Source organism: Eschrichtius robustus, chromosome 12, assembly GCF_028021215.1.
Source record: "Eschrichtius robustus isolate mEscRob2 chromosome 12, mEscRob2.pri, whole genome shotgun sequence".
Lineage (NCBI taxonomy): Eukaryota > Metazoa > Chordata > Mammalia > Artiodactyla > Eschrichtiidae > Eschrichtius > Eschrichtius robustus.
In genome coordinates, this window is record NC_090835.1 from 27,605,918 (window position 1) to 27,631,867 (window position 25,950).

At 42.9% G+C, this 25,950-nt stretch overlaps 1 protein-coding gene across 3 annotated transcripts in view; it reads right to left on the bottom strand.

The window, feature by feature from the left end:
- Positions 1 to 25,950, bottom strand: part of PTPRG (protein tyrosine phosphatase receptor type G) — a 723,417-nt gene that overhangs the window by 54,028 nt on the left and 643,439 nt on the right. For 2 of the 3 annotated variants that reach the window (XM_068557227.1, XM_068557226.1), the window contains exons 14-15: positions 14,908 to 14,994; positions 3,606 to 3,697 (exon numbers count right to left, since the gene is read on the bottom strand). In XM_068557227.1, coding sequence (XP_068413328.1) covers positions 3,606 to 3,697; positions 14,908 to 14,994 — 179 coding nt within the window. The remainder of the gene's footprint in view (positions 1 to 3,605; positions 3,698 to 14,907; positions 14,995 to 25,950) is intronic. The other variant, XM_068557228.1, reaches the window with a different exon arrangement.

Here is a 25,950-nt window from a genome sequence, read left to right on the forward strand (position 1 = left end):
AAGGTTAAGTGTAAAATAAGTTCTAGGATCAGAGTATATTACACATTTTACAATGATGACCTAGAAACTCTTATTTTGCAACAGTTCAGTACCTGAATTTTCAGTCTCATCCTGTTGCCCACATTTTAAATCTATATAATGGTTCAGTTTACTGGTCGTTGTCCGGAAATATCTTTTTAAAAAAATCAGTCACAGCAAATGAGGGGTTCAAATGATAAGTTGATACATTTAGGGCCCAGTAGTCTTTCTTATTAGGTTTTGAACAAAGATAAAATATAAGTGAGATCCGGTGGGCAGAATAAGTATTCCATATAAGCTCTATAAATGTCCTACTATTTTTAAGACACAAAAACAATTAGATAATTCTTAAGTTAAATCATTTAAAATGATCCCAAGGAGGTCTCCAAGAAAGAAAAATTGTGCTGAAACCTTTAATAGAGTGAAAAAAACGTGTGATTTCAAAAAAAAAAAATCGTGTTTTCCTTATATTGATTTTTCCTATGCAAGACATAGTTGCAGTGTAATAACTGGAAGAAACCTTAAGAATAAATACAGTCATGGATTGTTAAAGTAAAATTACAAACTACTTTACAAATTTAACTATTAAATAGGACTATGTACTTTCGTTTAAGAAAAATAAGATTGTGATCAAGTTGAAATATTTTTAAAGAAGGGTCATGTAGGGTAACTTCTTCCCAGTTAAGGGTGAAATAAGTTTTCTGTCTAGGCATGCCCCTAGTGAAGGCTATTGCTGTCTATAAAAACCTGAGAAAACAGTGAAAGAGCAGTCTCACTTTTGGTTTCAGCAGGTAAGTCCTTTCACGCCACACTGCATTACAGCATTTAAAGTAATTCATTTTCACAAACGTGTTACAACTCATCAAGGATGCACCTACTTATGCCAAGGGAGGCCCAACTGGATACAATGGATTTCTCAGTCAATGGAGAATCTGAAGACATTTTTCCTTCCATGTACTTCTACCACCAGTGAGTAAGAATCAGGAGAAACTCACATTGAAAGAAATGTCTTTGGGTTGTGAGTATTTAATAACTTGGTGATTAAACAGCCTGCTGGGAAATGAAGCAGAGAACATTCAAAAGCATTTCTGGTCCAAGACAGCTACTCAGAGGTGTGGCAAGGCAGGTACGATTGATGGCATTTTCTGAGGATTCCGGGGAACTGAAGTCCTAAAGTCCAAGCCCAAGAGCATGGCGAGGTCGGCTGCACCCAGTAGATGTGGATCAGTGTTTGGGACAGTCTTAACCTGGGGACCATGCAAATGCTTGCTCTCCATAGCTGCCGGGTTGAGCGATATCATGATTTGGGAAGGAAAGCTTCCACAGCTGACACTTCTGGCTTCCTTTAAGCTTTCTGAAGTGTTTTGACACAAACCATCTTATCTGATCTTTTTTTAAAAATTAATTAATTAATTAATTTTTGGCTGCGCTGGGTCTTCGTTGCTGCGTGAGGGCTTCTCACTGCGGTGGTTTCTCTTGTTGCGGAGCACGGGCTCTAGGCGGGTGGGCTTCAGCAGTTGTGGCACGCAGGCTCAGTAGTTGTGGCTCGCAGGCTCTAGAGCACAGGCTCAGTAGTTGTGGTGCATGGGCTTAGTTGCTCTGCCGCCTGTGGGATCTTCCCGGACCAGGGCTCGAACCCGTGTCCCCTGCATTGGCAGGCGGATTTTTAACCACTGCGCCACCAGGGTAGCCCCTTATTTGATCTTTAACACTGCGTCGTTTACAAGTAGGGCAGACATCCTGCTCACTTTGCAGATTCTGGAAACTAAGGCTCAGAGAGGTCAAGGCATTGACCAAAGGTTTCATGGCAGAGGCAGGGCAAGATCCTTGGTGTTCTGACTCCCCAATCAGGGGGAAAAGAAACTAAAAACTGAAAGACAGCCCAAGAAGTATCTCACCATTTAACCTTTTAAAACGGATTTCAATTGCCCAGCTACCCAACAGCTGTGTTTGTCAGCTGAATCAATTCAGAGGAGAGAGTCTCCCAGGCATTTTCCAGAGGGCAACAGATACTCTAGGTGATGCAAGAGGAAAATGATTATGCACAGCTGCTGCGCAAATCTGGTAGATTCAACAAAACTTATTCCCTGGGGATGGTGGGCTGATTCCTGTCTGCCACCTCTCAAAGGCAAGAGTGCAATCTCCTCCACCAACAATAAAGGTCAAGGGTCAGCAGAGAAGAATGAACGTAACACAAAACCTATCCCATCTGTATGGGAATCATTCAGCGGCCACAAAATGATCCAGTAGGGTACTTACCCAGACACTCACTTTTCTGCTATCGTTCTGTTTTCTGTGGGGCAAGCTTTAGTGAGAGAAGCTGACCAGAGTGGAGAGAACATGGCCAATTCCAGCAATATCTAATGACTTATCACATAGAGACATAATGGGCCAAGTAAGTCCCCAACCATAACTGCACCTAGAGAAGATAAGCAAACAACAGCAGCATTCCTTCTGGGTACTCAGAGAAGGACTGCACCTCTGAGCTTCACAGCTATGATCTTTTAAGAACCCTAAGGAAGATTTGCTGATATTTATCATTCATTCATTCACTCATTCATTCAGAGAGTTTGAGAATGCCTACTACATGCCAGGTATTATTCTAGCACTAAGGAGACATCCACCTGCCTTTAGGAAGCTCTCATTGTAGTTGGGGGGACCATAATCAAACAAGTAAAATATATGGTATATTAGATGATGAAGAAAACCATCCTGGAGAATGAGGCAGACAAGTGGGCTGTGCGGGTATATGGGAGGTGGCACTTAATAAAAGTAGTGCCTCTGCTTACAAAAGAATAATGTCAAGAGGATGAATGTATAAGATATCTGAAGATAGGTATTTACAAGTACAAAATGCAAGCCAGAGGAAGAGAGTTCAATCCTGGCAAAATGGAAGGGGACACGAAATAAAAATAGTGGGAGACATCTTCAAATCCCTCATGCCATCTATCCCAGCAAACCCGCTGCTGAACTTCTAACGTCTACGGCGTTTGTTAGGAATTACTAGTGTCCTCCACCAATCCCTATCCCTAGCAGTAACTGAGTGTTTCCTGTTTGTACCAAGGACACATGAAACAGACACCAGATCAAGAACATCTCCCTAGATCTCCACACAAACAGCCTAAGAACCAAAACTTCCAGCACTAAGGTAATCAATATTTTCAGAGTAAGGAATCTTAGTAGAAATCTTAAAAAAAAAAAAAGGCACAAAAAACCCCAGTATTTCAAATTGTGATTTTTTTTAAAAAGAGCAAGCACAAATTACCTATCAGAACGAAATTTAGTCCAAGTAGGTTGCAAATACGTTAAGTACGTTTTCCCCTTTTTTCTACTGTTTCTTCCCTTCCCTCTTGTGAATCTACACTATATGAACTCATAGTTATTTGTTCCCCTGAAAGATGATTTCATTACATGGCAGATATGTAAAGGAGTATAGATTTCATTAAATTACCCTTAGTTAAGGCTCTCGTAGACTGGGCAAGCTTGAAAAGGTTATAAAAATAATATTTTGTCATGGCTGTCACATAACACTGAGAACAAAAGAGAAAAACATAGCCCACTGGAAATAGGAGTCGTGTCTTACTTACCCGGAATAGGAATGATAGGAATACTTTCATTGGGGACCACCCGAGGTGAACTGCTATCTTCCACATAGAAATGAGCTGTCTGAAAACATTTTCTGTACAGGAAACAGAAAAACATGCAAACAGTGAGAGAAGAGAAATACACTTTGTCTGAGTTCACCATCTTTCAATTCTTCTTTCAGATTCTCCCAGCTTTAAATTTCACCCAGCACTGAGTGCAGACCCATGGGAAAGTAACAAGATACAAGAAGGACAATATCCAGCCAACTGGAAGAACCCCAAATAGCTGAAGAATATCCATTTTTTATTATACCATACCCATCCTCAGAGTTAAAAGGGAAAAAACTTAGTAATGAACCACTCAGAAACATGAAAAGTTGGCACGGACTGTGTAAACCTGCTGTACAAACTGCTAGTCTTAGCCCACAATATTCCCAAATTCAACCTGTTCCAGAGGAAGAATTTGCTATTCTAAACCCCTAGCGCCAAGTTCAAAGCACACCTCAAACCCTCCCAAACGCAGTCATCAAACAGCCCAAGCACACAATAGCAGCACATTGTTAGCGCTCAGCGAAGGCCCTCAGAGCCCCAGACAGCTCTTGAAGGGGGTCAGAGGGCTTCCAGGGGGCAGGCACTCAAAATCCCAGGCCCTGGCCAGACAGCATGGGAAACAAGGAGCCGAAGGCTTCAAGTGTCAGCTGCTTGTTGGGGCTTCTGTTTTGTTTTTACCTGGACTTGAGACAAAGCAGGGAGCAAACACTGGTCATCACAGGACGGGCAGTGAAAAGAAAAGCCATCGGCAGCTCACTCAGCCTCTGCCTATTGCTGCCGGCCGGCAGGCCCTCGGCTTTCCTGCAGCCACGTCACTGCTCATTGCGGCCCTAATGAGCTGCCGGAAGCACAGGCTGAATATTTAATGAGGCTGCTCAGCGTGAATGGCTATTGTGACCAGAGAAGGGTCCCTGTTCGTCTGGCAGAGGGGCTTCACAATAGCTGGCCCCACTGCTGGGCCTTTGAGCCAAGCAGGCGGCAACCTTCTGGTGCTCCGTGTCCCTGGGACCCATTCCACTCCTCCGGCATCTCTCACCAGGCCCCATTTACACCCACTGCAGCTTTGCTTTTTCGGGGGGTGTATTCCCACCACTGGAATTAAGTCAGCTTTTCTTCGGAACTGTCATTGCTCATCGAATCAGAAGTACCCGGGGATGATTCTGTTGGGTGTACCTTGTTGCTATGAAGCCAAAGAAAAGGGGGTTGGGGGGGGGGTGGATCAGAAAAATCATGGAACTCTAGAGAGCACAGGAGATCTTGGTGGAAGTGAGGAGGCCTCCAGGTCCTACGGATTATTCCTCCTCAGCTTTACACGGAGCGATCAGAACCACGCACAATCAGAAACGATCGCGTGTCACAGTGTGAAGTGTTTTCCTTTAAGCAGTGCCTATTTTCGGATGGAAAGCGGCTCTACCCAACTGTACACCCGGGCATGGCTCTAGAAGCGGTCTGGATAGCCGCCCCCTACCATCAGGGGATCCTGAACATAAATCACTCCCACTCTGGGCACATCCCACGGGACTGCTCTCGCAGTGCTCTGAACAATGATTTTTTTCTATGAATTGCCTGGCATTTGTAGTATAAATAACAGAACATGTTTTCATCACTCACTGTCTAGCTGCCTCTACCTAAATTTGGAAGGAACAGTCAGCCTGACTTAAACGCTACATGGACATGCAACGTACAAGGTATTTTAGGGCTGTGGTAGTAATGGAATCTTCTACTGAATGTGAAATGATGCAAATCCATGTGAAAAAACCCCATGATTTTGGTGTTTGAGGTAATAGCTTCTTTCTGTTTCTAAGCTCGTCAGCAAGTTTTCTCTTCTTGGATTCTTCCCCCTACGCCCCTGCCCCCAATTTGCACAGATTTCCAGAATATAACAGTAGAGTTAAAACACATAGGATATGGACTTCACAAACTAGCTAGAACCCTAACCACCGAGCGTCATAGCTAAGGAAAATCTACTTTTGTTAAGATACTGGACCACTGAAGTATTTAGTGCTATATGACGCTGAAACAAATGGCACGCAGTTTGCCGGCCCAGACTTTAACTAAGTGAAGAAGGAAAAAAGCGCAAAAAAAGACACCCCACAACAACAACAACAAAGAAATAACTATTTGAAGACCACAATTACTCTACCTGTTAAATTTCTAAGATATAAAGCATTAGTAAAAAGAATCAGTACCGGCCAAGTGACTGTTAACGTCAAGTGACTTGGAAAGGATAAACGACATGGTAGGTTCTTTTTCTGGCAGAAGACAGGCAGACAGTTCACCCAGACTCTCAGTTCCATGTAAGGCGAGAGGCTCCACATTCTCTTTGAAAAAAGCAGTGTGTACCGAAGCACATCACACGCTAGTGCCCCATGTGCAGCTGTTTATAATGGATTCTCCCTGGAGCAAAAGGACTCTGTGATTCCCAGAGAGGAGCACAGCACTGGGATGAAAGTCAGAAACCCGGAGACACAGCTCCCTACATCTGCACCTCGATGCAGGTCACGCGGGCTTTCCTCCCACCCACGGACTCGGGTGGGCACCCAACTACAGAACTTGGGGGCAAATGTCTTCCCTTAGAATAAAGGTTTCAGTGGACCCACTGAACATTTATTCAGCACCCACTACACAGCAAGGAGCATGCATATAACGCATTCTTATGGCTGGAAGCCTTAAAAACACCTCCTTAAGCCTGGCTAAACATTTGAGTAATTTAGAAAGGACTGTGTGCGTACATAATTCACAATCTCTGCAGAAAAATTAGGAAATAAATACAAATGAACAAAAAGAAAAAACAATCAATTAAAGTTACCCTCATCCTTCTCTTAGTAATCTTCACTATTAATATTTTGGGGTATATCCTTCCACACTTTTCCCCACTTATTGACTGTTCCTTGATCATTGACAGTGAGGGGCTGGGAGCAGAACATAAACAAGACAGCCGAGGTCCCTGCCCTCATGGCAGTTTATATTCTCTTGGGGAAATCAACAACAAACAAGTAAACAAATAATTTCAAATAGTCAAGAGCTATGAAGAAAATAAAACAGGATGAGGTGGTGATAACTGATGCGGGGAGGTGAAGGAAGGGACCTCACCAGGAGGCGGCATCAGAGCTGAGAGCTGACTGAGGAGGACCAGTCGTGGGAGGGTATAGGGGAAGACCATTCTGGGCAGATCCAGGAGCTGGTTAAAAGAGCCTTGGAACAGAGTAAGTTCATCCACTGCAGGAACTGAAAGGAAGCCAGACTTAAGAGCAGGGAAAGAAGTGGACCAGAGAGGTGGGCAAGAGCCAGGTCATGCCAGTTCGAAGGCCACAAGCTTCACTGGCATCTGTGAGCGATGGAAAGCCAACGGAGGGCTTTAATCCACAGACTGGAACGGTCTGACTCATCTCCTTTGAAGCGCTCACTTTGGCTGCTATGTGATGAACAGAGTACAGAGCAGCAAGAACGGAGCAAGGAGATCCATCAGGGGCTACTGATGTAATCTCACCCAAATACAGACAGGCAGATCAAGATGAGGTCATATTATATGTATCTCCTTGATAACAAATATGAACTGACATCTCACATTAATGTCTCGTTCCACTTCATGGATGCACTACATTGTTAGATATTTAACTTATTATTTCTTGAATAACTATTGACTGGGGGTCTACTTTGGGCGAGGGACTGACTACGGTGCTCAGCTGTGGTCACCTTTTCACTACCAGTGACCACACGGGGATGAACACTCTGTGGGTACAAATTCTACACTGTGAGTTTAAAATCTAAGAAAAGGGGCTGGTTCAGAGTCGTTATCACATGACATTTTATTTAACTTGCTCATCTCAGAGAAATCTCATGAGAGCGTTTTTTTTTTTTTTTTTTTTTTTACCTTCAGCAGTATCCAGGAATAAAAATGTAAAGGCAGTGATTTTGGAGAAGAGGAAAAGAAAATGGAAGTTTTAATGCCTCTTAATGTCTCAACTGTGATGTGTTCGAAGAGGTAGTCTTGTCTCTAATTCTGAGCTCAGGAAAATGGAGATAAAATTTCTGAAAATGCCCGAGTGTGTCACCGAGCATGCAATTTCAAAGTTCTATCTAGGTCCAATTCACTTTCAAATAACTGACTCTAAAACCCCTCACTGAATGAAAAAGATTCTAGGATCATCAAGAGCCATTTTCTAAAATTATTTCTTCACAGTGAGCATTTGTTTATGCCAGTACCTTAAAAAGGGAAAACAATAAAGTAGATCATGTTTGGAATAAAGAAATACATTTTCAAGTTTCACTACAAATTACAGTCTGATGGGTTCCCACCATAAATTCTGTTTTCACTGCTTGCCGCCTCCTTTCTTTCTTTCCTTTTTCTCTGCCCACCCCTACCCCTATACATATGCTTTAAGGAACTGAGAACAGATCTTTTTTTTTTTTTCATTGACCCTGACTGGCTTAGTAATGATCCAAATTAGTTATCTTTTACTTTGCCTCATCTACCTTTGAGCATGTATTTTCCTGACACTCTGAGTTTCCCAATTTAGGAATTTAAGTCCACCTTACTTTTGGAGGGTCCTGAAGTCAGTCAGCGCCCCCCACCAACCCATGCACACACGCACGCGCACCCCACTGAAGTTTCAATCACGCACTGGTTATCACCCAGTGGCACGTATCTCTTTGGTTTGGGCAGCTTTTAAAATAGAGAAAAACGGTTCCCGAGAGTCTCCAGCACTCTAGGAAAGCCCTAACAAAATAAAACAATCTTGAATGGCAGGCACCTTAAAAATGCCCGGAGAAGACTCTAGATTTTAAAGTGTCCCCTATGAGATAGGAAACAGTATTAAGAATTCAAGGATGGGGACGTCCCTGGTGGTCCAGTGGTTAAGACTCTGCGCTCCCAATGCAGGGGGATGGGTTTGATCCCTGGTCAGGGAACTAAGGTCCCTCATGCCGCACGGCGCAGCCAAAAAAAAAAAAAAAAAAAAAAAAAAAGTAGAATTCAAGGACGTTAACATACTCAAACACAGAAAGAAAAACTGTATTGCATATACTTGAATAAAAACATGAAAGGTCTTCTGCTTTGTTTCTGTTATGACATAAGTTTCTCAGAAATAGGATGGAATTCTCCAAGTTGGAGCCAAGTGTTCTCCCACTGTATGGAACGAAAGTCTCAGAGCACAGAAGAAACTCAGATTTCTCAAACGAAAGTTTTTCCTCCTAAAGCCACCTTTTAAGCCACCTTTGTGGCTTTATGGCTCTACTTGTCTGCCAGCAAAATAAATTTTAGTTTCTATAAAGGAATTGAAGTTGTCGATACTAACTTTACTATCAAGCAGTTCATGATGTTCTGATGTCCTGAATTCCAGGCGTCCTGCCACTTGAACAAATTTGAAAACCACCGAGTTAGATGGCTTTCTAAACTCCCCCTCCCCGGCCCATGAAGCAAGTACCACGATAGAGTGCCATCACACGTTCACTGAACGCTCCCAGATGGATGCAAGAAAAAGACATCCCAGTTTGCAGGAGATACTTTTCCTCCGTTCAACTTGAAGGGAATCTGGGCCAGAAGAAAATGAAATGGGAGATGTGAGTCTCTGGGTCCCACTTCTCCTATGCCTCTCGCAGACTAAGCATCTCTCACCTTGAATGAGAGTCTACCGTTTAACGGTATGCATGTTTCATATGACACAGCCCCGGCACACAAGCCAAATGCTTCTGGTTCTTGACCAAAGATGGTCAACTATGTGTATCTCACAGGAAGTTCTAAGTAGCAAAATGGAAACAAGCTTTCTATATTACTCTCCATTCCTTCATCCCTTTTTAGAAAACCAACATGGGCTCATAGTTTAAAGATTTCTAAGAAAGGCTTGACTAGAAGTGAAGAGGATAATGTACTATATCCTCTCCAGTAGTTGATCAGAAGTGGATCCTGGCTAGCAGCTCCCTGGTCTCAAGACCACACCCCACTACCTGTGCTCCAGACCCACCCAGTGTCTGAAGGCCTCGTGGCAGGAATGGGCATGTACGCATCAGCCTGGCTTCTGAAAACCCACAGACACTTAAAGCCTACAGTCATGAACAAGGGGTCTCGGACTGAAATTTCTAAAAATAACTTCATTCTTTCAAATAAGGCATATATTTTGAAGAGAGACTTTTTCAAAAATCAAAAATTCTACTCTTGAGAAAGCACAGCCCATGTCAAAGTACATCTTCTAGTCAGGATGCAGTAGATACCAACTGAGATCAGTAAGCCATCAATGCCAATTCCCAGAGCTCCCCACCGAAACACACATGCTGCCAGCACAGGACAGGCTGGTGTGTTTAATTGGCTCTTTTGACGAATGAAATACACACACACACACATACACACACACACACACACACACACACACACACACACACACACCCAGCTACTCTGGCAGTGCTTTATAACTTAATAAACAGACTCAAGTTACAGAGGCTTCCTATTCAAACAAAATGCAGCAAACTACAAAGATAAGCAGGAACCCTCCAGACTCTCCCTTCCTTGCCTCTCATTTCTTTCCAGGAATCTGACACATCTTAAGGCAGAACACCCAGTGAGAGCAAACTTCTGCAGAAAGGCTTTCCTTTCTGCTGCTCCTGTTTTCCCAGGTACCTGCTTAGATAACCTCTGACGTGTCCTAACAATTTTCTTACTTAGACCTCTTTCTGCCCCTCGAACAGGAAGCTGGGAATAATTTAGGTGACCGATGCTTTTCAAAAGCTAAGTGCCGACCTCCAGTCTAGGAAGACTGAATATTGGAAATGTGTGGAATTTCACTCCGCACGGCTCCTCCGAAGGCAGAAATCCAGACCCGTTTACAGGAGAGGGGGTTTCTGAGGTCTCTAGAAGTCTGGGTCAAAATGGGCATCCCTTTGGCAAGCTTGAGATGTCACCCTGTTGTCATCCAGGGTCCTCGGCTTGTACTAACACTGCCCTTAGCATCAGTATGACTGACGGGGCCGGGGCGAGAGCAGGATCACAACGCGATTTCTAGACTCCTGTGAAAAACCCGGGATTACAAAATAACCAAACATTGATATACAGGGATTAGGAGCCAAGTCACTGTCTTCAAATTGAGCTCAATGGTTTTATAATCACATCGGAGTGACAAGGAGTTCGTCAGTGGCGTGCAGCTCAAAATGCTAATTGCAGGCTAGAACGGGCCATTGGCTGAGCTGCTGTTGAATATTAATTAAGTAATCGTAACTGATTTGTATACTGCCCTCATCTAAATTTATGGCGGCACGCCCGCTAATAATCCCGTTCATTCTCACGCTGTCGAGTACAGAAATCACGTTAGTATTTACTTTTGTAAATGGAGCTGTTGTAGTAAACCGTGTATGAATAAGAGCCGCTTATAAATAGAAAGTGGGAACACGTTCGCATGCCTTCCAGGAAGATGACTGAGGGCTGTGTTAAAAAGACATGGATTGATATATTAGGGCAAAATGTTTCAAGAAATGGAAGTGACAAAGACAACAAGAGAAGGAAAAGTCTGTGGGCGTTGATGGGCTTTTCCTCAAAGAGGAGGGTCTGCTAGAAATAATGCGGGGGTCCCGCTTGGAAAAGAGCCCAGTGTAAGTTCTGAGCTGAGGGGTTTCACATTGCAACCACTCACTTGCGGTTAAGTTTCCTTCACTTCATGTTAAATGGCTCTGTTTGTAAAACTCAGTTTATACTTGGAGTATCTTTTCAGGAGGGGATCTTCTAGAAAAAAGAACTGAGGGCTGTGTTTCTCATTTGCATATTCTCCAAACCGTCAGAGAGACACGGGATCTGACAAATACCAGTGTTCTTGTGGGGATAACCTAATGGCATAATTCACATCAGGGCTATCTTGGAAATCCTGGGACAGATGGTTGTCATAACCTGGATCAATGGGGCTTGTCAGGTGTGAGGAGGAGATGATGGGAGGAAGGGAAGAGAAAAGCGAACAAAATTATGTTGAAGCTGAGTGGCGGGGGGCGTGACAGAGCAAAGAGATATTAAATGAGGAGAAAGTGGTTTGAAATATTTTGGATCTCACATGGGTAGGAGGGATGTGCCGTTCAAGTCTCGTTACAGCTGGAAGTGACAAAAATCTGATTTCTGCAGTGAGAATTTTATTGGAGGATACAAACTGCCTGCAATTAACATCTTAGGAAGGTGGGAGAAAATTAACAAATTATATCTACAATCAGTGGTCTCAAGGCAACATACCTCCTGGCTAGATATTAAGTTTGCCAAGAAGCCCTTGCAGACACCCTGAAGCACTGGTAACGCTTTCCAGGAGATAAGAGAGCAAAAGGTCACTTCACAAACCACATTTTGACAAGACTGAGAACCTGAACAGGGCAGTTTGTATGTTCCAGCTGGTTTTAAGGAAGTGAGCTCCGAACAGTCCTTGCCAACACTCCCAGCTGTTACCCAGAAAGAAGGCTTTGAAGTCATCTCCCGTTTAGTTAGGACCCTGGCCTGGAATGTTCTCCATTTCTGGACTGAGGCTTCGGGAACGCTTCACCTTATCTTGCCGCGGTTTTAGAGCCCTGACACAATTCCCCACTGCCTGGGAGGGTTAACGGGGACAGAATGGTCCAACTTATTTTGGGCAGGAGCCAGGACAAGGAGATTCACATTTTACTTATTGCACACATGATTCAGTATCTGTGTCATAAAATGGTCTGGTAAAAACCTTTGGCAACTACTTATTTCGTTAACATACTGACTGAACTAAGTCAGTCAGGCTTTTGCTGTAAGAGTCTTATTTTAAGGATCTAGTGAGGTATTACGTGCTTCTTCACTAAACAGCCCCAGGTTGCAGTACTTTTTAAATACCTGGGACCATCTGGGAAAAAAAAAAAAAGTTGATTCAGACATCACACTATCAACCAGGTTAAATTCCAAATGATTTAAGAATTTCACATTAAAATTTGAAGCTATAAAAGTAGCTAAAAAAAAGTAACCTCAGAATGGGGAAGGATTTTCTAATGATGACTCAAAACTCAGAAACCAAAGAAGAGTGAGGTTAGACAAAGGGGCCGAGAGAAGCAGGGCCCCCTGTCCCCTGGAAGGCTTCTTATGGAGCAGCAGAGGATGCAACTGGGTCAGGGGGCTCCACCAAAGCTCCTGGGGATAGAGCAGGGGGATGGGAGGGGAAAGTGGGCTGGCTGGAGGTCTTCAGGACGCAGAACCCTCAGGAGGAGTGAGGAGTGGCAGGCTCTGGAGGGGGAGAGTATGGCAGGGCAGCCAGAAGAAGGAAGAGCGGAGACTTGAGAACAGGTCTTTACCAGGCCCGTATCTTCACCATGGAGTAGTCAGCACAGCACGTGCGGCAGTGAGGAGAAGCGGCGCCGCTAAGGACTCAGACCGCAGGGGAGGCAGTCGCCACTCGGCCACCTGAGCAGGGTGGCCCCGACAAGTAACTTCTCAGAGCCCCGGTTCCCTCATCTTCTAATGGGGTAACACATCTCACGCACTAAGCATTTTACACCTATTACCTCATTTACTCTTCACAGCCCCGCGACAAGGAACGATCACTAGACCCATTTTCTAGATGAGTCAGCTGAGGCTCAGAGGGCTTCGGGAAGTAACTCAAGGTCACAGAGCCAGGAAGAGGTAGAGCTGCAGTGAGAGCTCACAACTCCCTGAGCCAAGGTCTGTCTTAGTCGCTATTCTATAAAAAAAAGTACAGTCAAAGACATGATTCACAAGTAGGTGAATTCTATAAATACTTGTAGTTTCCCAAGATAGTTCTCAACTTCTAGACCTACATAAAACTGTGCTTCCCCCAAGCTTCTGGCACTCAGAAGTACAGAAGATACCAGAGGGACTGAAGTGCTTTATAACAAAACATAGCCTCTCAGGATCTGAAATATATCTCTAACGAGCACACTCCCACATTTGGGGCCAAGTACAAAAATTAGACTTAGTAACAGTCTAACAGTCCACTTGGCTATGGCATCCTTTCTGGAAAGGACTTCGAAATTGGAAGAGCATTTATCTTTGTGCCATCCACGAGGTAATGCTGGCTTTTAAAAGTGTTACAGTCAAAACCACATTATATTTATAATGGACTGGGCATAAAAGTTAGGCATTTAATTGATGTTCAAGGTCTCCCTCTTAAGATTAGATCTTTGAATCGAGAGCTTGTACAGAGGGGTTTCTCTTTCAGTTTTTACCCTTGGAGTGTTGAAAATGTGATTCAAAATTGAACACTTCAATAAGTAAAAAGAGATCATAGAAAGAATAATTACATTACCAGAGTCAGCAGTTACTGCCTTTCTCTAAAAGGCCAAAATTGCACCGTTGACCTTAAAAGAAGATGGATCATACAATTTCTCATTCATCTTCCATAATTCTTATACTATACCGTCTTGGGATAGGTATACGTCTCATAGGTATCCCTGATTATAGTGGGTAGATATCTACAATTTCATCTAATAATCGGATTTACCCACAACCAATGGAGACAAATAATTCCATGTAAAAATTCTAATGTAAATTCAATAAATTGGTTCATTGAAAGTAATAAAGGACTACTCACAACAAAATATTAATTAGTGAATTATCCGAATTGGCCATTTAATATTAAAGTATTAATTACCATATTAAGCAGAGTTTGCCTAGATAAGCCTTACAGAAGTATTATCAAGGGCTCATGTGTGGTGATTAAAATTACATAATCCCAACTTCTAAAGGTTTATTATAAATCTTTCCAGGATAATAATTTTTTCAAGTATTCAAGCTATCTAGAACTTTATTTTTTTAAATTTTAGCCTTCTTATGGAAAATCACATGATGTAACCCCATTTACTTTTTTCTTCCCTTCCTAGTTGTCTTCTTTAACTCTTCTATAAATTTAGGTTTCTACAAGATATTTTTCACTTATAAGGCTAAATGCATGCATAAACTGTTTTTTTAAAGCTCTCAAACATGCAAACACCTGAAATTTCAGAAAGAAAATGGATGCAACAGACATACAGACACATAAACACAGAACACACCCCCATCCTAGAAACAAAAAACATCCCCCCAAATGGCAAAATCAAGCAAAGCAAGCACACACAGGACATAAATTTAGTTGCTACCAGCTACCTGCAAGCTGCATTGGTATTTGCAAGTCATACTTTTGGGAGCTGGGGTAGAACAGGTGAGTTTCAGCACCGTGCTATCTAGAGGGCTTTAATCCCCATGGCAACAGAACAAAAATCCAGCAAGCCAGCCCCGGCCAAAGAGACACCCCCCCCCCCCACCTTAAGCTTGACTGCCCCTCACCTGCTCCCCTTCTCTCCTCTCTCCCCAGAAGAAGGCACTTCACGGAAACGTCTGGGAAAGCCCTTGGACTTTATTTTGTTACACCCTCTAAATGGACAAAAAACAAAAGAGAACAGGTGTAGCAGACAATACTTTCAAATGGCCACCAAGAGTTCCACCGATTCCCCCCTCCCACCTATCACAGACAAACCCCACCATCAGGCCTCACCGGGGGCACGTTCCATAGGGAAAGGTTACACACAATGATATCTGGGCTTGTTAAGGTCTTGTATGCTGAGGTAAGAAATGGGAAATGGGAACTTTGCTCTTAAAAAACTGTCTTTAGGTATTAGAAACCTCTATCACCCCTGGTGTTAATGGAAGGTAAAGATATCACCAACCTTGGCTGCGTGAACAAAGCATGAAGGGGGCTAGTGCGCCACAGCTAGCTGGGAGGGAGTCTGGGAAAAAGTCTGGAGCTGCCAAAGAGGCAAGAGACCATTGTTTTGGGGTGCGTGAGGAGAAGGGATTCAGAGCACCACCTAAACGAGCTCCAGAGATGGGCGCGAGCCGCGGCTACCAGCGCGGACACCAGAGACGGGCATGAGACGCTAAGGCTGCTGCTGCCACCACCAAGAAGCCTGTGTGCGAGCACAGGTCACTCTCCACACCGCCCCTCCCGGGAGCCTGTGCAGCCCGCCACTGCCAGGGTCCCGTGATCCAGGGACAATTTCCCCGGGAGAACGCACGGCGCCTCAGGCTGGTGCAACGTCACGCTGGCCTCTGCCGCCGCAGGCTCGCCCCGCATCCGTACCCCTCCCTCCCCCCGGCCTGAGTGAGCCAGAGCCCCCAAATCAGCTGCTCCTTTAACCCCGTCCTGTCTGAGCGAAGAACAGACGCCCTCAGGCGACCTACACGCAGAGGCGGGCCCAAATCCAAAGCTGAACCCCAGGAGCTCTGTGAACAAAGAAGAGAAATGGAAATTTCTCCCAGCAGCCTCAGAAGCAGCAGATTAAATCTCCACAATCAACCTGATGTACCCTGCATCTGTGGAATACCTGAATAGACAACGAATCATCCCAAATTGAGGAGGTGGACTTTGTGTGATTTTCTCTGTATAGTTTTGCTTTTACCATTTGTCCTAAGGTTCTCTCTTTTTTTTTTTTTTTTTAGTATAGTTTTTTAGCACTTGTTATCACTGGTGGATTTGTTTTTTGGTTTGGTTGCTCTCTTCTTTCTTTTTTATTACTTTAAACTTTTTTCTTTATTTTTAATAAATTTTTATTTTAATAACTTTATTTTATTTTTCTCTTTCTTTCTTTCTTTTTTTCTCCCTTTTCTTCTGAGCCACGTGGCTGACAGGGTCTTGGTGCTCCGGCCGGGTGTCAGGCCTGTGCCTCTGAGGTGGGAGAGCTGAGTTCAGGACATTGTTCCACCAGAGACATCCTGGATCCATGTAATATTAAACAGCAAAAGCTCTTCCAGAGATCTCCATCTCAACGCCAAGACCCAGCTCCACTCAACGACCAGCAAGCTACAGTGCTGGACACCCTACGCAAAACAACTAGCAAGACGGGAACACAACCCCAGCCATTAGCAGAGGGGCTGCCTAAAATCGTAATAAGGTCACAGACACCCCAAAACACACCACCAGACGTGGTCCTGCCCGCCACAAAGACAAGATCCGGCCTCATCCACCAGAACACAGGCACCAGTTCCCTCCACCAGGAAGCCTACACAACCCACTGAACCAACCTTAGCCACTGGGGGCAGACACCAAAAACAACGGGAGCGACAAACCTGCATCCTGTGAAAAGGAGACCCCAAACACACTAAGATAAGCAAAATGAGAAGACATAGAAACGGCAGATGAAGGAGCAAGGTAAAAACCCACCAGACCAAACAAATGAAGAGGAAATAGGCAGTCTACCTGAAAAAGAATTCAGAGTAATGATAGTAAAGGTGATCCAAAATCGTGGAAATAGAATGGAGAAAATACAAGAAACGTTTAACAGGGACGTAGAAGAACTAGAGAGCAAACAAACAATGATGAACACCACAATAAATGAAATTAAAAATTCTCTGGAAGGGATCAATAGCAGAATAACTGAGGCAGAAGAACAGACAAGTGACCTGGAAGATAAAATAGTGCAAATAACTACCACAGAGCAGAATAAAGAAAAAAGAATGAAAAGGATTGAGGACAGTCTCAGAGACCTCTGGTACAACATTAAACTCATCAACATTCAAATTATAGGGGTCCCAGAAGAAGAAGAGAAAAAGAAAGGGACTGAGAAAATATTTGAAGAGATTATTGTTGAAAACTTCCCTAACACGGGAAAGGAAATAGCCACCCAAGTCCAGGAAGCACAGAGAGTCCCATACAGGATAAATCCAAGGAGAAATGTGCCAAGACACATATTAATCAAACTATCAAAAATTAAACACAAAGAAAAAATATTAAAAGCAGCAAGGGAAAAACAACAAATAACATACAAGGGAATCCCCATAAGGTTAACAGCTGATCTTTCAGCAGACACTCTGCAAGCCAGAAGGGAGTGGCAGGACATATTTAAAGTGATGAAAGGGAAGAACCTACAACCAAGACTACTCTACCCAGCAAGGATCTCATTCAGATTCGATGGAGTAATTAAAACCTGTACAGACAAGCAAAAGCTAAGAGAATTCACCACCACCAAACCAGCTTTATAACAAATGCTAAAGGAACCTCTCTAGGCAGGAAACACAAGAGAAGGAGAAGACCTACAATAACAAACCCCAAACAATTAAGAAAATGGTAATAGGAACATACATATCGATAACTACCTTAAATGTAAATGGATTAAATGCTCCAACCAAAAGACAAAGACTGGCTGAATGGATACAAACACAAGACCCGTATATATGCTGTCTACAAGAGACCCACTTCAGACCTAGGGACACATACAGACTGAAAGTGAGGGGATGGAAAAAGATATTCCATGCAAATGGAAATCAAGGGAAAGCTGGAGTAACAATTCTCATATCAGACAAAATAAGACTTTAAAATAAAGACTATTACAAGAGACAAAGAGGACACTACATAATGATCAAGAGATCAATCCAAGAAGAAGATATAACAATTGTAAATATTTATGCACCCAACACTGGAGCACCTCAATACATAAGGCAAATGCTAACAGCAATGAAAGGGGAAATCAACAGTAACACAATCATACTAGGGGACTTTAACACCCCACTTTCACCAATGGACAGATCCAAAATGAAAATAAATAAGGAAACACAAGCTTTAAATGATACATTAAACAAGATGGACTTAACTGATATTTATAGGACATTCCATCCAAAAACAACAGAATACACTTTCTTCTCAAGTGTGCACAGAACAGTCTCCAGGATAGATCATATCTTGGGTCACAAATCAAGCCTTGGTAAATTTAAGAAAATTGAAATCATATCAAGTATCTTTTCTGACCACACGCTATGAGACTAGATATCAATTACAGGAAAAAAGTCTGTAAAAAATACAGACACATAGAGGCTAAACAATACACTACTAAATAACCAAGAGATCACTGAAGAAATCAAAGAGGAAATCAAAAAATACCTAGAAACAAATGAAAATGAAAGCACGACGACCCAAAACTTATGGGATGCAGCAAAAGCAGTTCTAAGAGGGAAGTTTATAGCAATATAATCCTACCTCAAGAAACAAGAAACATCTCAAATAAACAAGCTAACCTTACACCTAAAGCAATTCGAGAAAGAAGAAAAAAAAAAAACCCAAAGTTAGCAAAAGGAAAGAAATCATAAAGATCAGATCAGAAATAAATGAAAAAGAAATGAAGGAAATGATAGCAAAGATCAATAAAACTACAAGCTGGTTCTTTGAGAAGATAAACAAAATTGATAAACCATTAGCCAGACTCATCAAGAAAAAAAGGGAGAAGACTCAAATCAACAGAATTAGAAATGAAAAAGGAGAAGTAACAACTGACACTGCAGAAATACAAAGGATCATGAGAGATTACTACAAGCAACTCTATGCCAATAAAATGGACAACCTGGAAGAAATGGACACATTCTTAGAAAATCACAACCTTCCAAGACTGAACCAGGAAGAAATAGAAAGTATAAACAGACCAATCACAAGCACTGAAATTGAGACTGTGATTAAAAATCTTCCAACAAACAAAAGCCCAGGACCAGATGGCTTCACAGGCGAATTCTATCAAACATTTAGAGAAGACCTAACACCTATCCTTCTCAAACTCTTCCAAAGTATAGCAGAGGGAGGAACACTCCCAAACTCATTCTACGAGGCCACCATCACCCTGATACCAAAACCAGACAAAGATGTCACAAGGAAAGAAAACTACAGGCCAATATCACTGATGAACAAAGATGCAAAAATCCTCAACAAAATACTAGCAAACAGAATCCAACAGCACATTAAAAGGATCATACACCATGATCAAGTGGGGTTTATCCCAGGAATGCAAGGATTCTTCAATATACGCAAATCAATCAATGTGATAAACCATATTAACAAATTGAAGGAGAAAAACCATATGATCATCTCAATAGATGCAGAAAAAGCTTTTGACAAAATTCAACACCGATTTATGATAAAAACCCTCCAGAAAGTAGGCATAGAGGGAACTTACCTCAACATAATGAAGGCCATATATGACAAACCCACAGCCAACATCGTTCTCAATGGTGAAAAACTAAACCATTTCCTCTAAGATCAGGAACAAGACAAGGTTGCCCACTCTCCCCACTATTATTCAACATAGTTTTGGAAGTTTTAGCCACAGCAATCAGAGAAGAAAAAGAAATAAAAGCTTTCCAAATCAGAAAAGAAGAAGTAAATCAGTCACTGTTTGCAGATGACATGATACTATACATACGGAATCCTAAAGATGCTATCAGAAAACTACTAGAGCTAATCAATGAATCTGGTAAAGTAGCAGGATACAAAATTAATGCACAGAAATCTCTTGCATTCCTATACACTAATGATGAAAAATCTGAAAGAGAAATTAGGGAAACACTCCCATTTACCACTGCAACAAAAAGAATAAAATACCTAGGAATAAACCTACCTAAGGAGACAAAAGACCTGTATGCAGAAAACTATAAGACACTGATGAAAGACATTAAAGATGATACCAACAGATGGAGAGATATACCATGTTCTTGGATTGGAAGAATCAACATTGTGAAAATGAGTATACTACCCAAAGCAATCTACATATTCAATGCAATCCCTATCAAACAACCAATGGCATTTTTCACAGAACTAGAACAAAAAATTGCACAATTTGTATGGAAACACAAAAGACCCCGAATAGCCAAAGCAATCTTGAGAAAGAACAACGGACCTGGAGGAATCAGGCTCCTGGGCTTCAGACTATACTACAAAGCTACAGTAATCAAGACAGTATGGTACTGGCACAAAAACAGTAATATAGATCAATGGAACAGGATAGAAAGCCCAGAGATAAACCCACGCACATATGGTCACCTTATTTTTGATAGGGAGACAAGAGTATACAATGGAGAAAAGACAGTCTCTGCAATAAGTGGTGCTGGGAAAACCGGACAGCTACATGTAAAAGAAGAAATTAGAACACTCCCTAACACCATACACAAAAATAACCTCAAAATGGATTAAAGACCTAAATGTAAGGCCAGACACTATAAAACTCTTAGAGGAAAACATAGGCAGAACACTCTATGACATAAATCACAGCAATATCCTTTTTGACCCACCTCCTAGAGAAATGGAAATAAAAACAAACATAAACAAATGGGACCTAATGAAACTTAAAAGCTTTTGCACAGCAAAGGAAATGGTTAACAAGATGAAAAGACAACCCTCAGAATGGGAGAAAATATTTGCAAATTAAGCAACTGACAATGGGATTAATCTCTAAAATTTACAAGCAGCTCACGCAGCTCCATATCACAAAAACAAACAACGCAGCCCAAAAATGGGCAGAAGACCTACGTAGACATTTCTCCAAAGAAGATATACAGATTGCCAACAAACACATGAAAGGATGCTCAACATCACTAATCATCAGAGAAATGCAAATCAGAACTACAATGAGGTGTCACCTCACACTGGTCAGAATGGCCATCATCAAAAATCCACAAACAGTAAATGCTGGAGAGGGTGTGGAGAAAAGGGAACCCTCTTGCACTGTTGGTGGGAATGTAAATTGATACAGCCACTATGGAGAACAGTATGGAGGTTCCTTAAAAAACTAAAAATAGAACTACCATACGACCCAGCAATCCCACTACTGGGCATATACCCTGAGAAAACATAATTCAAAAAGAGTCATGTACCACAATGTTCACTGCAGCTCTATTTACAATAGCCAGGACATGGAAGCAACCTAAGTGTCCATCAACAGATGAATGGATAAAGAAGATGTGGCACATATATACAATGGAATATTACTCAGCCATAAAAAGAAACGAAATTGAGTTATTTGTAGTGAGGTGATGGACCTAGAGTCTGCCATACAGAGTGAAGTAAGTCAGAAATAGAAAAACGGGCTTCCCTGGTGGCGCAGTGGTTGAGAATCTGCCTGCCAATGCAGGGGACACGGGTTCGAGCCCTGGTCTGGGAAGATCCCACATGCCACGGAGTGGCTGGGCCCGTGAGCCACAACTACTGAGCCTGTGCGTCTGGAGCCTGTGCTCCGCAACAAGAGAGGCCGCGATAGTGAGAGGTCCGCGCACCGCGATGAAGAGTGGTTCCCACTTGCCACAAGTAGAGAAAGCCCTCGCACAGAAACGAAGACCCAACACAGCCAAAAATAAAAATAAATAAATAAATAAAATGCTGTTATTTAAAAAAAAAAAAAAAGGGAAACTCCCGAGTATTAAAAAAAAAAAAAAAAAAGAAATAGAAAAACAAATACCGTATGCTAACACATATATATGGAATCTAAAAAAAAAAAAAAAAAGGTCTGAAGAACCTAGGGGCAGGACAGGAATAAAGACACAGACTTAGAGAATGGACTTGAGGACACGGGGAGGGAGAAGGGTAAGCTGGGATGAAGTGAGAGAGTGGCATGGACATATGTACACTACCAAATGTAAAACAGATAGCTAGTGGGAAGCAGCCACATAGCACAGGGAGATCAGCTCGGTGCTTTGTGACCACCTAGAGGGGTGGGATAGGGAGGATGGGAGGGAGACACAAGAGGGAGAAGATATGGGGATATATGTATATGTATAGCTGATTCACTTTGTTATCCAGCAGAAACTAACACACCATTGTAAAGCAATTATACTCCAATAAAGATGTTAAAAAAATGTAAAAAAGATATCACCAACCCAATAATGACCTCTGGTCCTTCCACTTTTGACGAGCTCCCCTGGCAAACAGGATGGCTTAAAATACCATTGGAATAAATAGAACTTGGGAGGAATCTATTTGGTACCGTTTGAACCTCCCTTCTGCCACAAATTTCTCTGAATTCAGTGCTGTTAGACCAATCCGGGGTTTTGCCTTTTCCCCATGCATTCCTCTCATCTCTGGACAAACACTTTCCTGATTCACGATACAGATGGTGGAATAGTACGAGGGCTCCTCAGATAAGGCAGAGGTAGCAGTTGGCAAGTTATTACCAAATATAAAGTCCGATATTTCGTTTCCCCTTAAAACTTAAATGACCAGAGAATCGGAGACTGGGCTCTAGCATTTGAAAGATGCACTTTTTTCACACTGGAAAATGTTCATTTAATTATATTTAATCCCCAAACCACCTGGGCTATAGCATTTCACACTGAAAGGATTCCTATTCTTTCCAAACTCCATTGATAGAACAGTGAAGACTTAACTCCGATATAGGAAGGTTCTCTTTTTTAGAAGTTCTAATGAATCCCATGCAGAACTCTGAATTCAGGTTATGTGATTTCAAAGAACATTTGTTAACTTCTGATTTACTTGGTGGTTTTCTACTTCTAGGAATAGACATCCTCTAATTCTCAACTATTCGGTTTTTCTTCTCCCTTAATACAAGCTTTCATTTATTTTGTTAATTATTAGACTCCAAGTTGGGTAAAAGTGCTTGGCGCAGAAACCAAATTAGGGAGGAGTCAAAACTTGGGAAAATGATTAAAAAGTGTCGGGGTGAGGAAGGGAAGGGGAGGGTGCTGTAATTCAGAACTTCTTGTCTCCCTCTATTGAGTACATTCTGCAACTACAACAACTGTCCTCAAAACCTCACGCACATACTCAGTGCGGCTACCAACATTAATCCGAGGAAATCACGAGTGTGTGGAGTGTTTTTGCAGATTTTCATAAGAACTTGAAATTTGCAGCTTCCTAAAATATTTAGACTTCCTCTCAACCCTTAGCCCTACTCTGAATTCTGCCAGACTCACTCTTTCGGGAATTTTGGAGCAGAGCCGGCTATCTCCGCAGTTTCTCCTCACACACAATCACAGGCGCTTCAAACTACCACCCTGTAAACTGACAACACTCCGCTGAGAAGCAAATGCCATAAAACTAACATCCTGAATAATCGAGGGGGCTACCTGAGCAACCCGACAGGACAGACCTGATCTGCCCTGGGAGAGAGGACACTTAATTCAGAGAAATCCAAAGAAAGGTGTTGGTTATGTAGCAGAGACTGGACATTATAAGGAGTTTCCCTTTTCCTGAAAAGCTAGCTTGGTTGAAAAATGTATCCATTCACTTCTTAACAGAGTGGGTCCTGTCTTTTGAGTATCATAGTGTTTAAACAGCAACCTTTAGTGGTGAATCTCTCCCTGCTTTTGTCTAAATGACTACGTGTTCCCTGGTTCTAAGAGCTTCAACTGGCATCTCAGGGCCAACTCGACAGCAGGGGGCCGGTTACTATAACAACGGACGGTTCTCGTGAATTCTGAAAGGGCCCTGAGTAGCCATTTGGGAAACAGTTATTGAGCAAAAGTTGCCTAGGATCGCCCACGTGACCCAGATCTCCCTGCACAGAGCTGCCCAGAGAAAGAAAAAAATAGCTGCCCATCTTCAGGAACAGCTGGGGTCTCTAGAGGCTCCCTACCCCCATGCTTTTAGCATCTCAGAGCAAGACACCACCATGTCATCAGAAACTCAACCCTCCGAGGCAAGCACGTTTTGGCATGAAATGTGCATTCTTCTCCCCACTGGCTCCACACGTTGTCAGGCTTTGACGAGCTGGATTCTAACAGTTATTCCTAATGATTAAAAAAAAAAAAAAAAAACTTCTTGAACTATACCTACAGGTACAGGTTCCCCAGAGAGATGAGTGACATGGGCAGTTTACCAGTTTATAAAAGAAGAATGATGCCCAGAATACAGGTGGCCCCGTGAGTGGTTTGTTTACAGAAAAGATAAAGGGGATCACACAAAGCCACCAAAAAGTACGACCTGGAAGCTTGGCTTTTTCTAGACTTGAATTGCATGTAAACCCATCTTTTGATTCTTATGCCCTCCCTCACAAGAGATACAGTAAAGCAGCTTGGTCTGACCCAATGCCTGTGTATGTGCCCCAAATTCCCTCAGAAAGAATCTGAGCCTGCCCACAAAAGTGGACTTTATTTTGCAATGAAGAATGCACATTTAAGTGGAGGGCAGAGATGGGCAGACTGGCGAGCAGGGGACCACAGTTGGCTCTGTGCAGCCTGCTAGTGCCATGAGGGGATGTGAGAACAGTGATGTCGACCTCCCTGTTTATCACGAGAACCCAGACAGCTGGGGTTTTAAGCAAAATCTTCCTATTTTCAAAATAATTCAGATTCTTAAAAACGAGATGTCAGGACTTCCCTAGCGGTCCAGTGGTTAAGATTCCACGCTTCCACTACAGGGGGCACGGGTTCGATCCCTGGTAGGGGAACTAAGATCCTGTGTGCTGCATGGCACAGCCAAAACAGGAAGGAAGGAAGGAAGGGAGGGAGGGAGGAAGGAAGGAAGGACATGTTTAAAAAAACCCAAAAGAACAAGAAGTCAGCTACATAAAACAGATCTGGAGGCCAGTTTTTTTTTTTTTTTTAAGTGGGATGAATATCAGGAGTCCCACTTTTTTTCTTTTCTTTTTTTTAATTAATTAATTTATTTACGGCTGTGTTGGGTCTTCGTTTCTGTGCGAGGGCTTTCTCTAGTTGTGGCAAGCGGGGGCCACTCTTCATCGCGGTGCGCGGGCCTCTCACTGTCGCGGCCTCTCTTGTTGCGGAGCACAGGCTCCAGACGCGCAGGCTCAGTAACTGTGGCTCACGGGCCCAGCTGCTCTGCGGCATGTGGGATCTTCCCAGACCAGGGCTCGAACCCGTGTCCCCTGCATTAGCAGGCAGATTCTCAACCACTGCGCCACCAGGGAAGCCCTGGAGGCCAGTTTTTGACCTCTATTTGGGATAAACTTTGTCTACCTGCTCATCTCCTCCGTTAACCTACACGCTCCTTGAGACAGGAATTCCGTCTCCTTGCAGCATCTCCAGTGCCCGACACAGACTAGATCCTTGAGAAATGTCTTTGAATGAACAAATGAAGGAAGGAATACACAAGCCAGCTGTAAAGGGTCTTAGGTCAACAAAACAAAACAAAGCCCTAGGTGTGAATATAGCTGACTCTTGAACAACACGGGGGTTAGGGTGTCGACCTTTGCACAGTCGAAAATCTGCATATAATGTAGTTGGCCCTCCATGTCCACAGTTCCTCCACACCTGTGATTCCATGGATTCCACCAAACACAGATCGTATAGTACTGTAGTGCTGACTACTGAAAAAAATCCGAGTATAAGTCAACCCCTGAAGTTCAAAGATGCGTTGTTCAAAGGTCAACTGTACTTCCCAAACATACTAGCTTGTGATCCTGGGCAAGTCCATTCCCCTTCTGGACGCTGTCTTCTCCCTTGGAAGAAGGTGATGCAGTCCCCGCCACCTTGGCCACCACCCATGGCTGCTATGAGGATTAAGTCATGCCATGTTTGCTTCATGTTAATTCACCATTATTGACTGTTGTGATTGACAATGCTTCCCCCTTGCTATCTGTCCACAGTCACGTGCATGGGAGGGAT